The 13,705-nt window shown below is 36.8% G+C and overlaps 1 protein-coding gene across 9 annotated transcripts in view; it reads left to right on the top strand.

Moving 5' to 3' along the window:
• LOC110844861 (rho guanine nucleotide exchange factor 12) overlaps nt 1-13,705 on the top strand; it is a 66,054-nt gene that overhangs the window by 48,667 nt on the left and 3,682 nt on the right. For all 9 annotated transcript variants that reach the window (XM_022091181.2, XM_022091185.2, XM_022091183.2 and 6 more), the window contains 14 exons: nt 6,749-6,832; nt 6,959-7,041; nt 7,150-7,285; nt 7,412-7,452; nt 7,526-7,642; nt 7,829-7,938; nt 8,160-8,362; nt 8,465-8,624; nt 8,742-8,810; nt 8,871-8,907; nt 9,057-9,131; nt 9,221-9,361; nt 9,450-9,531; nt 11,698-11,859. In XM_022091181.2, coding sequence (XP_021946873.1) covers nt 6,749-6,832; nt 6,959-7,041; nt 7,150-7,285; nt 7,412-7,452; nt 7,526-7,642; nt 7,829-7,938; nt 8,160-8,362; nt 8,465-8,624; nt 8,742-8,810; nt 8,871-8,907; nt 9,057-9,131; nt 9,221-9,361; nt 9,450-9,531; nt 11,698-11,859 — 1,500 coding nt within the window. The remainder of the gene's footprint in view (nt 1-6,748; nt 6,833-6,958; nt 7,042-7,149; nt 7,286-7,411; nt 7,453-7,525; nt 7,643-7,828; nt 7,939-8,159; nt 8,363-8,464; nt 8,625-8,741; nt 8,811-8,870; nt 8,908-9,056; nt 9,132-9,220; nt 9,362-9,449; nt 9,532-11,697; nt 11,860-13,705) is intronic.

The raw sequence follows: 13,705 nt of genomic DNA on the forward strand, positions 1-13,705 counted from the left end.
ATATTTTGCTATTCAGGATTTTCCAATACTCTGTCCCTTTGTTAGTCTTGGTCTATGCATGCAGCAGTAGGAAATGTCATCTGGCTTTACCTTTTTCCCAAGATGACATTATTTTATGTGTAGCTGTGCCCATGTAAAAATATGCATAAATCTTGTAGTTTGAAAAACACGCTGACTCATTTGCGTGATTTCTCGGACAACTACAATACGAGGTTTCAGCGAGGAAACTCTTCAAAAAATATTTGAAAACTGGTTGAATCATTGTTGCAGTTTGAAATTTCTAGTTCTAAGCATTTTTGCAAAAAGGTTCAGAGGATTTTCTAAAATTTCAGGTTCTGGGGGAATTTGGCTCTGGTATTGATTAGGTTAAGTTAAGCATGGTAGTATACCGTAGTACTTTACGGCAACGACATAGTCATCATCGTCATGCATCCTTTCTCGTAATATGGTGCAGAGAGTAATAGAGAGTAGGCGAGATCCGCTTTCTTTCCCACCGAGGCAAAGCAAGTATCAAAGACACACTCACTCTGCGACTAACTATCTCTACTCCCCGTTTTTGTCTTGCCTGCCAGCAGTCAAGTTTCGCTTACTTGGGTTCACACGTTCTCGAGGGAAACACTTGATTCGGAGAAATTCTCTCCCTCATTGGAGCTAGACTTTCTCGAAACGTGCACTTGATTTGATTCCAGTGGTGATGGTGGTTTTCTCAAGTTTGATGGTGATAATCCCCATCTCGTCGTTTTTCTCCATATCTTGTACTCCTTTTGTGATAAGCATAGTTCCAGTTAAGAAAAGTGCTAAATAACTTAACAAACTTGAAGATAGACCTTTCTTGTTACCAGTTCTCCTGCTGCTGGATATTCAAGCAGTCTTCTAGTTGTTGAAAATGTTTGCTCCATGAACTGAGTTCGCTTTGGAGAAAGCCAACTTTCCTTTTGAAATTAAATTACACGATGAGATTGCGTGATTGTGAGATTGAGTGATTGCACCTGTAACGCAGCTCTTGAGAATAAATCTTGTCCGTGTGCTGCAGTTTGAGGATTTGCTGTGATTCATTTCATTGTCCGACTTCCGAGGCAATGAAAGAAAATTAATGTTGTTTATTTGAAATTGTAGGATATATTGTGATAATAACTAGACGATAACATTTTGAGATTTTGGTAGGGAAATTGAACTATCGCTAATTGTGAATGCATATGGGTCGGCGTGTCAAGATGGAAAGTTTGGCTGCCACTGCCCAGGTGGATGATGATTTGTGTGATGCCCGTCGTTCATACTCTGAAGGGTACGTCACAAAAATGTGAGATTCCTTATAAAATTATAAATTGATTAGTTTTCACAGTTTTGAAAGTTTCTGGCAAATGTCAAATATGAGAATATTGCTCCCATTGCGCTTTCCAAGGACGTATTTCCTATTATGTACTTTGAGTGTTTTGTGCATATGGACGAAATTTTCTCTGCTTCAGTGAGAAAGTATTGAGAGCCCTTTTGTTATCATCCCTCCTTGGCAAACATCGTCATGTTCATGCATGCAAACACCAACACATGCCAAATATGCGTCGTAGCTGAAACAAGACTTAATTTTATCCGTTGCATCAAATAGGTACTCACTCATAATGGTATCGTTGATGGCGTCATATTAATGCCACATGTGTGACTGAAAAACTTTTATTGACATTTCTCTTGTTGGTTTACCTTCTTCACTTTGTAAAAGATAAAAATATATGAATGAGCAGGGAAAAACGTGGTGGGTAGCGAAAAGTTGACATGAAATGGGCTTTGACAGATGCACGATTTTTTGTTCAAACGATCGTGTAACATCTGAAGAATAAAATTGAAATGCCCTGAAATAAAGTAAAATTTTGAACCTTGAAATGAATGAACGCTCTCTTTCTTTATTTCTTGTGGGTGCAGTACATCAACAGTCATTCCATTTACTTCAGTTTTACTTCAGTTCAGTTTTACTTCAGTTTCAGTTTTACTTCAGTTTACTCTAGTGCCAATAATTTCCCCATTTATGAAAATTTAGATGTGCTGTCAATTAGTTCAAGAAAGTAAAGTAAACTCGTTCTTCTGACGATCAAGATGGGTTTGGTTGGTGCCTATGCACATGTGTATGTTAGTAGACTATAGTTTTCGCTTCAGGTCTCGGTCACCTGATCCATTTATTTCTTTGTTTCAGCAGCAAACGGAACACTACTGAAACCCAATCTCTATTGAATTTGGTAAAATAAATAAATAAAGTTGGGCACATACGTACGTATGTCTATCCGCCCATTATTTCCAGCTGCTCCCCGCAGTCAAGAAAATTCGTTTTCTCACTTTATTCGATTTTATCTCGTGTTCTTTCTTGGGTCTATATGTATGTAGAGCTCAAGTTTTATACCCACGTATGTGAGTTCAATGCTTGAAGGTAATGGAAATAAAGTCAAAAACTTTGTGTTAGTAAATGTGTGGGATTTGAAAATAAGTTTTGGTTTGAATTGAATGAAATTGGAAATTTCATTGTCTGTAAGAATAATGCCAGGAGCGACATGCATTGATATCTGCAAATATCAAGTGAAAATAGGTAGGCACATACATGTATACAGGATCTGTAGGTGTTTTGGTAGGAGAATTTATATCAATGAAAAAGTTTCCTTTTGGTAACACATGAAATTGAAATAGATTCACGGCTGTGTTGAAAACAAGTGAAAAAATAAACTGTGGCGTCATTCGTTCCAATTTCATTCATAACAATTTCATGTGAAGCTAAATTGGCGACAACAACTTTCTGTCGCTGTACATACTTGTTGTGCCGTGCTGGTGAGTCAAATCGAGTAACAAGAAGTAATGATGACGTAGAAATTCAAAACTCCTCTCTCTGTATTGCCCACTATTATTGTACGTATGCCGCACTTGGACTGCTCAAGGCAATGATGATGACACTAGTTTAATCGTGCGGAATCTCGGAAATTTGCGTGGGTTTTTTCGAATACAAATATGGCATCCAACTCACAACAACATGCCCTTGTTTTGATTGCATAATGTGTTATGCGAGATGTTGAAAAATAAACTGGAATCAAATTGAAAATTTATTCAAAGAGCTGGAATAAATCCGATTTTTACCTGTCATTATTCGTATTCCACGTGTGTGTATATCGGTTGCAAACAACGTATTTCATTTTTGGTGTCGTTGCGGGGCATATCTTGATCTTGTTTTTTTCGGTTTATAGATGAGAAGGGCATATCCGAACATGTTTTGTTTGACAAAAGACGAAGAGAAACTGAGCTATTTTTGTACCCGATTTGTTTTTCTTCAAAGCATTGCATTGAATTTGATGTAGGATATCTGTGGTCTAGTGGTTGGAGCTCACAAACTGTGCATGTATATTCTAGCTGGAAGTTTATTATATATCAGATTATCTTCTTAAAAGCTGGACATGTGTTTGCGTGGGTGGGAAGGAGTATGTTTGCTGGCCAATGGGCATTCTTAATGTCCATATGATATCTTCTTTAAATATGCACCCGTGCCTCTATTCAATTCAGCAGTATGTTCATTCAGTGTAAAGCATGATTGCGTGGGCTTGTGGAGGAGGAGGAGAGGTAAATAAATAGCTTGGCTGCTTTCTCCGAAGTCGAGTAATATGCTTTTCCTCCGAGATCTCACCCCCTCGCCTTTTCTTTATTTTCTTTACCCGGTAAAAATCATACGAATGCGGGCTTAACTAAATTATTAAGACGAATCTTTGTATGCTTAATAAATTTATTTTACACAAGATAACTATTTCACTTATCATGTCATATCTGAACGTGTTATCACAAATGAACTAACCAAAGAAATACGTACATATAACATTCCACGAGGGCAAAGAAACGAAACGCTGCATATGTGAAATTAGAATATTAGAATGTTAGATTTCTTACTCCTATTTGTATGTATGCATAAGAAACTTATGCACTGCTGTGCACAAATTATATAGGCGATGTGTGCCGTCCTTGGAGAGAATGGAGAATGGGGAAAGTGTTAGCGTAAAACTGGGAAGGAGAGGATTTTTAGGTGAAGCAGGAACCACTTTGTTTTATCGCCTCACTTTCCCCTTGGAAAATGATCTGGTTGGTTGGAGGGTTGGAAAGAGCTTCAACAAAGCAATCTGGGAATGTAAATGAAGAATGTGATGAGTGTGCATGTTGAAAATATTTTATTTTGTATAATAAGATAATAGGTAACACTATTATCGGTGGCCTTGTGGTTGTATGTAGTTGCAGTTCATTGTTGGTTTCAGTACTCTGAAGAAAGTGCACATTTTAAGAAAATATTGGCCTGCAATTTCAAACTTGCAATATTTCGCATTCGTCATCACTATAACTTTGAGAAAGTATCATTGGAAATAATAGGTGCACTTGATGTGAGGCCTTTCTCGTGAAGAAAGACATTATTTCCTGGCTTTTTCTGCAAAACCCTAGTCCTTGGTTGGCCGAAATGAAGAAGGAAAGTGAGAAATGCATACTCTGCAGGAAATTTCATGTTTGCCCTTTCATCCGATCCTCAAAGGTTGAAAGTATGGTAGATTGGATTGCATAGAGCAACACACAAGTTAAAATGATATTGCTTTCCAAGGAAGTGATGGAGAATTTGTTGCGTCGTAATTTTTGCTAACTAGCATTTTTTTTATCTTTCCATATCCAAACGATTTAAATTAACGCTGGGTATTTGTTCATTTTCGCAATGCCCTTAAGTACGAAGTATTCTAAACATGAACTGTCGACGTCACTCAGGTTAATAATACGAACGTTAGCATTTCAGGATGTGTTTACCTGGTACAAAGCAGGTTTAATCATATTGTACAAACAATTACTGAGACATGGTGTTGTTAGTTGTTGTCTTGTTGACTTTTAATCTAATTTAAACCAAGCTGTAATTAAAGCTTCAAATCTTCTAAGTATTTCGAGAGAACTAGAAGAATGAAGATACTGCTGGATAGTTTGACTACTTTAGTATTTATGCCGTTCTGTGTTAATAGTTGTTTTATTTTTCTGCTAATGTCATGTGAAAGAACCTTTCTCCGTTTCAATTTTCGTGTGGATTCCAATGCTCCGCTTTCGTCACAATCTTAATAATGACTCACAACTCCACCCAAAAAGCTATTGTTGTACACACAGAGATTGTCCTCCTAAATATATACGCATATCATGTGGTGAAATAAATCTCCTTCCGCGTCCAAAAAATATCCTAAATATCTGTGTCTGGTTTTGGAGATGAATCACATCAGAGTGAGACATGACTTCTACATTTGCGAAATTAAATTGCAATGCTGAGAATTTGTCTGCTTTGTCTCGTTTGCAGTGGTAATTCTGAAAGGACCGAATTTGTATTTGCCCACTTTGCCCCACATTTCTGTGAAATCATTAGTTGTTATTATTGTATCTATTGAAGTACATACGTACTATCCTCATCATCCTGCAGGGTCATGGTGCAATGCTCACTCCATCGCCTCTAGTATGCATCTGAGGCACAGAAGCAGCGTGTATACATAATGACCTGATGGATTAAACGTAAATAGATTGCATCTGGTTTGTCCTTCTGCCAATAAAATTCAGTAAACTGGTTAATGTATGCGGGTGAAAGTAAAGTGAGGGCAACGGACATATGACCATCCCATAATCTCAAAACATAAGGATTCATGATGAGTAACAGAGAACGAAAAAGAATGAACAACAAACGTCCAAGTCCAGTGTCAGTCCTAGTTCACTAGGAACTCCTGCCATAAAAACTATCTTCATGTTCATGTTGTATTGGTCCTGTTTGATAAGTCCTGCTTAAGTCGCTTCTACTTCAGCATCACGTTGCTCACTCCTCCACTTGTTATTGTTCTTTTGCAGGGTGAAACTCCCCAATTCTGTTTTATTCGACGGATAGGCTATTGTCTGAGGCGTATATATAGTTGTAGTACGGACAGCAAATTCAGGACCTCCTCACCGAAAACGTCTGAGTTTGACAGGCTTTCTCCGCGTGAAACTGAAATGAAACGGCTTTCCCAAATTCCCTTCATTTTACTGGTTTACTGCCTGATTTCTCTTCAAATGTCAGCAGCGTGCTGGTTGCGGATAGCAGTTTGAGGTTCTACTCAATTCTCTTGTTCAACCCCATGTTTATACTGCATGTAATTTGGTGTTCCTTGTTTTCGACGTAGACCTCTTATTAAATTTTTGTTGGGGTTTGTTGGTGAAAATTGAAAAAGTTAGATATCCAAATAGATTGGATTTAGCAAGGATGTATATACGTATTATATCTGTTCATGTGTACGTATAGTGTACACTACAGCAGGGACGATGCCGTAGAGTAGAAGTTAGTTTTTCTCCTTTTTCTGATGGCATCAAGAATCAAGTACAACTATTTGATAGAAATTTGGAAGATAGTAGCAGCCCGTCGTGATGGTCATAAAATTGCATGAATTATTCATGCGAATAAATGATCCGGAACCACAAACGAATCTCTCTCTTCTTCTTCTTCTTTCTTCCTACCACACCAAGGATGTAGGTGAAAGGAGGAAGAGGAAGCATGGCGCGATGTGATCTGATGATCATCGTCATCATTGTATATTTAGCAGCATCATGTCACAATACAACGTACGTACGAACAATATTAAAGTCAGGAACGAAATAAACATGATAATGACGACGACAACAACAACGACGACGACCCTGTTACGTGATACAATATGACGAAAGAGTACAGTCAAGTAATTCAGTTTGTTTCTCCTTTCAGTGATGTAGATCTCGATAATCAGCGTCAGCTTTCCGACGCCAACAATTCTGGGTCTTCCTCCAATTCCAGTTTATCTTTATTAAGGTACTTTAAAATTTCTCCACGTTGCGTAATCTTTCCAACAAAATAGGCCTTAATTTATTATGTATGCTTACAATAATATTGAGCGAAATACTGTAGTAATTTGGTCAATGTTGTGAATTCATGTAGAAGTCTTGAGAGTCCCAGCACCTCCCTCGAGCTGGTAGCTCCATCAAACAACTCTTCATCTTCACTTCGGGAAAGAAGTTCTGGTGAGTTTTGTCAAGAAATAAGTAGTAGCCTTATGATTAAACTGGATTGTTATTTAGCACCTGCTGACCACAGACCAATTTAAATTAATCGATCTTATCTCATTGCAGAAACCCCAGAGACTACCGTTGGGAATTCCTCTGAACCATTTAAACCGTCGCCTGGGTGGGATGGAGATTCGGACATTGAAATTGACCAGGACCCTCCAGATTGGACAAAAAATGTACCCGAAGAAACACTTTCCTCGTGCGTATAAAACAATTTTATTACAATTAAATATCTTGTTAAATGTGCTATCTAACCAAGTCCATGAAACTCATTGCCATTGTGTGTTTGGTGTACTATTATCATTCATTATTTGTCTTTCGATAGATTGGATCGGTTGGAGAAAAATCGACAAGAAGTTCTCAATGGTAAAATGATAATATGTTAATATTGAAATGTTTTGCTCTTAATATTTATACTTATTTATTTATCTCTGTTTAGAACTATTCCACACTGAAAGATCCCACGTACGCAATCTGAAAGTAGTCGACCGACTTTTCCACCGTCCCATCAGACAACAACAACTTCTCCCGGAGAACTTAATTCAAATGTTATTTGGTTAGTAAATAGTAACTTCTTTATCTCATGACTAAATATATTAAACTGTATAATCTATTTGGAAGACGAGTATAATGAATATCAGCAAAGAATCATTTTCTGTATTCAGATAATTGTACTGCACCCGGAGTATTTTATTTACAGAATTCTCATACATTTTTCATAAAAATGTTTATATACTTTCAGCTAATTTGGATGAAATGCTTGAAATTCATGGCCGCTTCAACTCTGCTCTTAAAAAGTTGAGAATGGAAGCTCCCTTAATCGGTGATATTGGTCCTGTGCTCCTTGAGATGGTAAGGTTTCCTAAGGTTTCTTTAACATGACAAGTATAGTGCACGCAGGGAATCACGCCAGAAAAATAGGCATCCATGCCTAAAAATGAGTTTGTTTTGCGGTATGTATGACCTTTTCAGTGTGATTTCCTGTGGGTACAAGTAATGTACTACTTAGCTTATGTATATTAACTTATTTCTTCATTATTGTATATTTTATAAACATTTATGTTTATTTACAGTTTGACGGTGAAAGTGGGGATAACTTTAAACGGGCTGCTGCCACTTTTTGTGCCAAGCAACAAATTGGTTTAGAGAACCTGAGAGATAAGCGAAGAAAAGATGCAAGATTCAATTCATTTCTCACCGAGTCCGAGTTAGATTCGGTGTGCCGGCGTTTGGGAATTAAAGACATGATTCCAATGGCAATGCAGCGACTCACAAAGTATGACAATTGTTAACCTTTTTATATAAATAATAATTACAACTACGTACATATTTATATATGTTCTTAAGGTGTAGTCTTACTAATAACATAAATTTTCAGATATCCCCTTCTATTCGAAAACTTGTGCAATTGCACAGCATCAGATTCTGAAGAGTACAAACACATTCAACGAGCTGTGGAACTAAGTAAAGATATTCTTACGCACGTCAACAGCGCCAAGAAGGAAGCGGAAGATCAAGAAAGACTGATTGAAATTCAGGTACATGATCACATAATCCTATTAAAGCCATCATAGTACATACATAATAATAACAATATTATTCATAAAAGTACATATTGACAACTTAACAAATAATTATATTTACCTTACTTACAGAGAAAGTTGGACAAACCTTCTTTTGAAAAGGGTATTGACAAAACAGATCCTTCCATCAGTGAAATTCGGGTAAGACGATTTTGAACTATTATTTAAACAGACTTGACTTATTATTTAACCTAACTCTAGAATCTGGATTTCACCAAACATCGGCTAATCTACGAAGGTAAGGGTGTTCCACGTTAACTCAAAGCAATATTTCCTTTAAAGCTTTCAATTCATTTAAAATAATTCTTTCAAATTTTGTTTTATAATCTTATTATTATCAAAACTAAGTTATGTCTTTTAATACCTATCAACCAATATTCTCCACAGGACCTTTGATGTGGCGAATGACCAAGTCTACCAGACAAAAGTCAGATTTACAAGAGGTGCAAGCTGTCCTTTTAGGTACGTGTTATGCGAGTTATATACTTCGTATTCATAAAGATTTCCATATGAATATGCGCTGATGTACTTGTATGTATCGCCTTTCTCAGATTCCTTGATTGTGATCCTGTTAAAGCAAGACGATCGATATGTTCTCAAAATACATAATATATTTCCTGGCAAATCGGACAGGATGATGGCGAAGCCTATTATCAAGCTAAATAATTTGCATCATCGCCCTGTCGCCACAGGTAAATATTCAACACTTAATATGTTCTTATAACTACTACTACGTAGATGTGTGCGTTTGATTTTAATTTGATAATTATTCATTTTCAGATAAACGGGCTTTTTTCCTCATTTCCACTACATCTTCAAATATGTATGAACTGGTATGTTCTACAGCTGAAGAACGCAACGTGTAAGTTTTCCGTCTTTAGTCTTATTTGTTATTTTTCTGGAAATTATTGAGACGATAGCTATGCTGATCTCACCAAATAATGCATAGATTCATCTGGTTACTCGTCATAAGAAAATTAAGTAGACTTTGATTGACGTCAATAGGTCTTTGTCTCTTCAATTTTTACTTGACACGTTTTGGAGACAAGTTGGCTCTATGTACATATTTCTCACCTACACTTCTGTATACATATATTCATGCTCCCAACAGTTCTCAACTCAATATTTTACATATAGCCATTCTCATGCATGCGCTTTGATTCGAACCTATGTTTAATACCTATGTGGTTCATCCCATGCAAAATATAAGAAAATATATTTGAAGCCAAACTGTAATTCATAATATGCTTGATCACGCTGCCAATAAAAGTACGAGTTTCAGTCAACCCTGTCTGAGCTATTATTATTTTGTGGCAGTGTGTGGTCTATAATAAGTACACCGTTTGACTAATTACAACTTTGAGAACTCTCCTTCTTGTCCAAAAAATGATGATGAGCTCTTCTCTTTTAAAGGCCACCGAAATCGAGAGAGAGGAGAAAATGACTCATCCTCTGTTTACGTTTCTCCAATGGTTTTTAACCAGTGATCAGGCTTACCTTGCGTGATTAGCGAATGATGTATGATGATGAGGCAAGCAAGTTTCAATATTTTTAAATATTTCTGGAAATGCCAAACAGTGTTTAAATGCATCATTTCAAGTGCCGAGACAAAACTCGAAATTGTTCTTAATTGTTGTAAGTGTACATAATTCTTTAAGATCTATAGTTTTTACCCTTTTGGTTTGATGATGATGAATATTGAAATAAGTATTGAAGTTATCATATATAACGTCTGGCTGTTGGTTGGGAATTCCCGTTGACATATAATCCTTCCTTATTAGCGTATTCATGCTTTACTTGTGCTGAAAAAACGGATTGCACATTGATGCATGAACTCACTGTTCGTACGCTAAGAAACTACAGTAAAACTCTTACAGTTGGGGAACCAGAAGCATTCTAATTATATCTCCCAAATGCACAGTTGTTGTTACTTTAAGGTTTGTAGTGTAAAATGCATAGCTAATGTGGCTTGCCTGGTCCTGTCAAAAGACTGGTTTCCGTTTCGACCCAAGAAAAGCCCAAGCAGACGCTGAGTAAATCAAATAAATTGATTTTGGCATTTAAATGAGAAAGAGATCTGAAATATTGTGTGACAAAATATGTAACGTTCAGGATTTTTTTGCAAGTTTGGTCGCCTCCTGAATCTCGCAAAGGTTGGGAAATACTGACCTCACTACAACAACAACCCATGTATAAGCTATAGGCAAAGTGCATACAAACTTGGTGGATGACACCATCAACGTGTATTTTGGCAAAGTAACATATTGAAATCCTCTCCCGTCTCGGATTTTTAGTTGAGTTTAGTTTTACCTCCCGAGTATAAATGTTTAAAAAGTCAGTGTGTGGAGAAAAATGAAGTCTACTTGCTTCTTGGCTTATCATGTTCTGTTCTTTTTTTGACTCGTCATCGTCCTTTTTCTTTAGTATTTTCTAGTGTAGCGTGCGCTGTAAACTTCTGACAAATCTTGTTGGCAAATTCTGCATATGTAGCTCTTCCGCCACTCTCAGAGAATGAAATTCCTCAAGAGTTTCAACTCCACATTTTTCAGACAAAGAGAATAGGTAGACACCCAGGAGCAGGATAACTACTGCTACTGACGTGAGATATTTATAAGTAGTGTGAGACATGCCTAATTGCACGCTATTAAATTATTGCAACAAGTAAAGTTTGACAGTTATTCGTCATCAGATCAGATTGGTGGTGTGGAGAAAGTGGTCTAGTTTTTTTTCAAATTTTGAACCTTACAAGAATTGGATTCCTAATGAGAATGGCAGGGAATAATAATCACAACCCTTTAAAAAATGTCTTTAACGGTGTTCAGAACCAAGCATCCAGGTATTATCTATCATCCTCTGTCCTCGTAGAAGTTCTACGGTAAAACCGTGAAACATTTTAATGTGATTTAGAACTCGTACATATGCGATGAATCAATTTATATACAATTGTAGTATAATTACTTTAGGTTTAATTTATACTGGTTTTATTTGTATGTTATGCTTAACATTTGATTTTTTGGAATATTTCCAGATGGTTTCACCATATTACGAAGGCAGCGGACGATTATAAGAACCGACAGGAGACAAGGCGGTCGGAGAATTTGCAGAATTCAAATTCAAACAGTATCAGCAGTACCACAGCCGCTACCAACATTCCATCCTCTTTAGCATCATCTGACGTACAAGGAAAAGAGTAAGCATTATTTCAAAAGTTATTGTTCTTCTTTATCCCTGCTGGCGTGGGAGTCTGGTTCAAGATGTTTGCATAAGGTCTCATGATGTTACACATCATGAGACCTTACGTCGTCGTCGTTCGTTAATACAACACAAATCTTGCATGCTCTTCGTAAAAATAGTAAAATACTTTTAATTTTCATCAGGGTGAATGTTTGCAAATAAATCTAAACTAATCCCCAAAGTAGATAGTATTAGGTGAAGCAAAAGATAGTGTAATTAAGAAGATATAAGTATTTTGTCCCTGTGAATTATATTGCGTCTTTATCGATGCGCCATATGGTTCACGACCTAAAATTGAACTTCAGGATACTGATTCTGACGCGAAATGACCGGATCATGTCGATTTGTTGTATCATCATAACTTCACCTAAGAATAAACGTTGTAGAGAGTTTTAGAGCTGTGATTCAGAACTTTCATAAATATCTGTAAAGCTTAATCTATTCGTACATTTATGCAAAACATGTGTGGGTGGGCGTTAAAAGTTGATCCAATCTCTGGTGGGTAAACATTTCTTTGTGCAGATTTGGTTTCTTTGAGAGCTCAAAATTTGCCGAAATCCGAAATTCATTCCCAGATTCCCTTGTACTTTTACCTCCCTTCGGTATTGCACGTAGCTTGGGCATACTTATATAACAGATTGGACTATTTATTAGGGTTGCCGCGGGTAACGGGTCGGGTACCCGTTACCCGCATACCCGCACGATTCTTGCGGGTACCCGTTATCTGCGGGTAGCGAGGACTACCCGCACGGGTAACGGGTAGTTTAGTTTTTTATTTAATTTTCAACGTAAATCAGTTCACAAAGAAAGTTAGCAGCAAGTTAGTCCATTTACGCACAAAAGCGTCAATTTATTATTTTTCCATTTCAAAATTTGTCATTTGCCAGCAACAAGCGTTTATAACCAGCGTATCTTTAAGGAAACCACAGAAGCCTATGCCGGCCTCAAATACTTTTCACGTTCAGAAAATGCGGAATAATTACATATTGTTTCTCAAGCATAGTTTGCCTGCTCTAAGATATCAGTAATAATGTGACCTGTATTTGTGTGTATTTGTTTATGTAAGACTGCCGAGGTTTTAATTTGTTCTTTGAGGATGAAAAACTTGAATCCGATTGAAAGCAAAAAATGTATTTGTAGACAATTTTTTGAATGAAAACTTCAGTTAAATCAAAATTTGAAAAAATCCAACAAAAAATTGAACCTTTTTCAAGCTAAACCAAAATTGCACAGCGAGTATATTTTTATCAAAAACTCAAGCCAAAAATTAGGAATCACGTGATACTTATCTTTCCTTTAAATGGCCTCTTCGAAGAATAACATTGGCTGTAAAGTTTAATTTTTAAGGAAATGTTCTGTATCGTTTTCCTGCAATGGACAAAAACCATGGTGGACTTTGAACTCTGCCCCCGCAATAGTTTCCTTTAAACTGTTCATTCAATGGACAAATTAGTGCAATGTAATTCCTATTTGTTGGTTTAATTTTTTGATATGCATAAATCGCTAAGAAATACCAACATAACTTGAAAAACGATCCAATTGTAAGCCAAAAGGCATGCGTTACTTGCATAGCACTATCTCAAAGTACATATCAACTCAAATGAACAAATAATTGATCAAATCCAACTTATTCTCAAGCGTGGCTAGTTTTTAACCTAATTCTCATAACGGGTAGCGGGTAACGGGTACCCGTGCGGGTACGGGTAGTTGTGCTGCGGGTAACGGGTAGCATTTTCGCTACCCGCGGCAACCCTACTATTTATTCCTCATTTTTTGAAGGAAGTACATTCATAAACCTCCTC

This window comes from Folsomia candida, unplaced genomic scaffold, assembly GCF_002217175.1.
Source record: "Folsomia candida strain VU population unplaced genomic scaffold, ASM221717v1 Fcan01_Sc002, whole genome shotgun sequence".
In the NCBI taxonomy this organism is placed as follows: domain Eukaryota; kingdom Metazoa; phylum Arthropoda; class Collembola; order Entomobryomorpha; family Isotomidae; genus Folsomia; species Folsomia candida.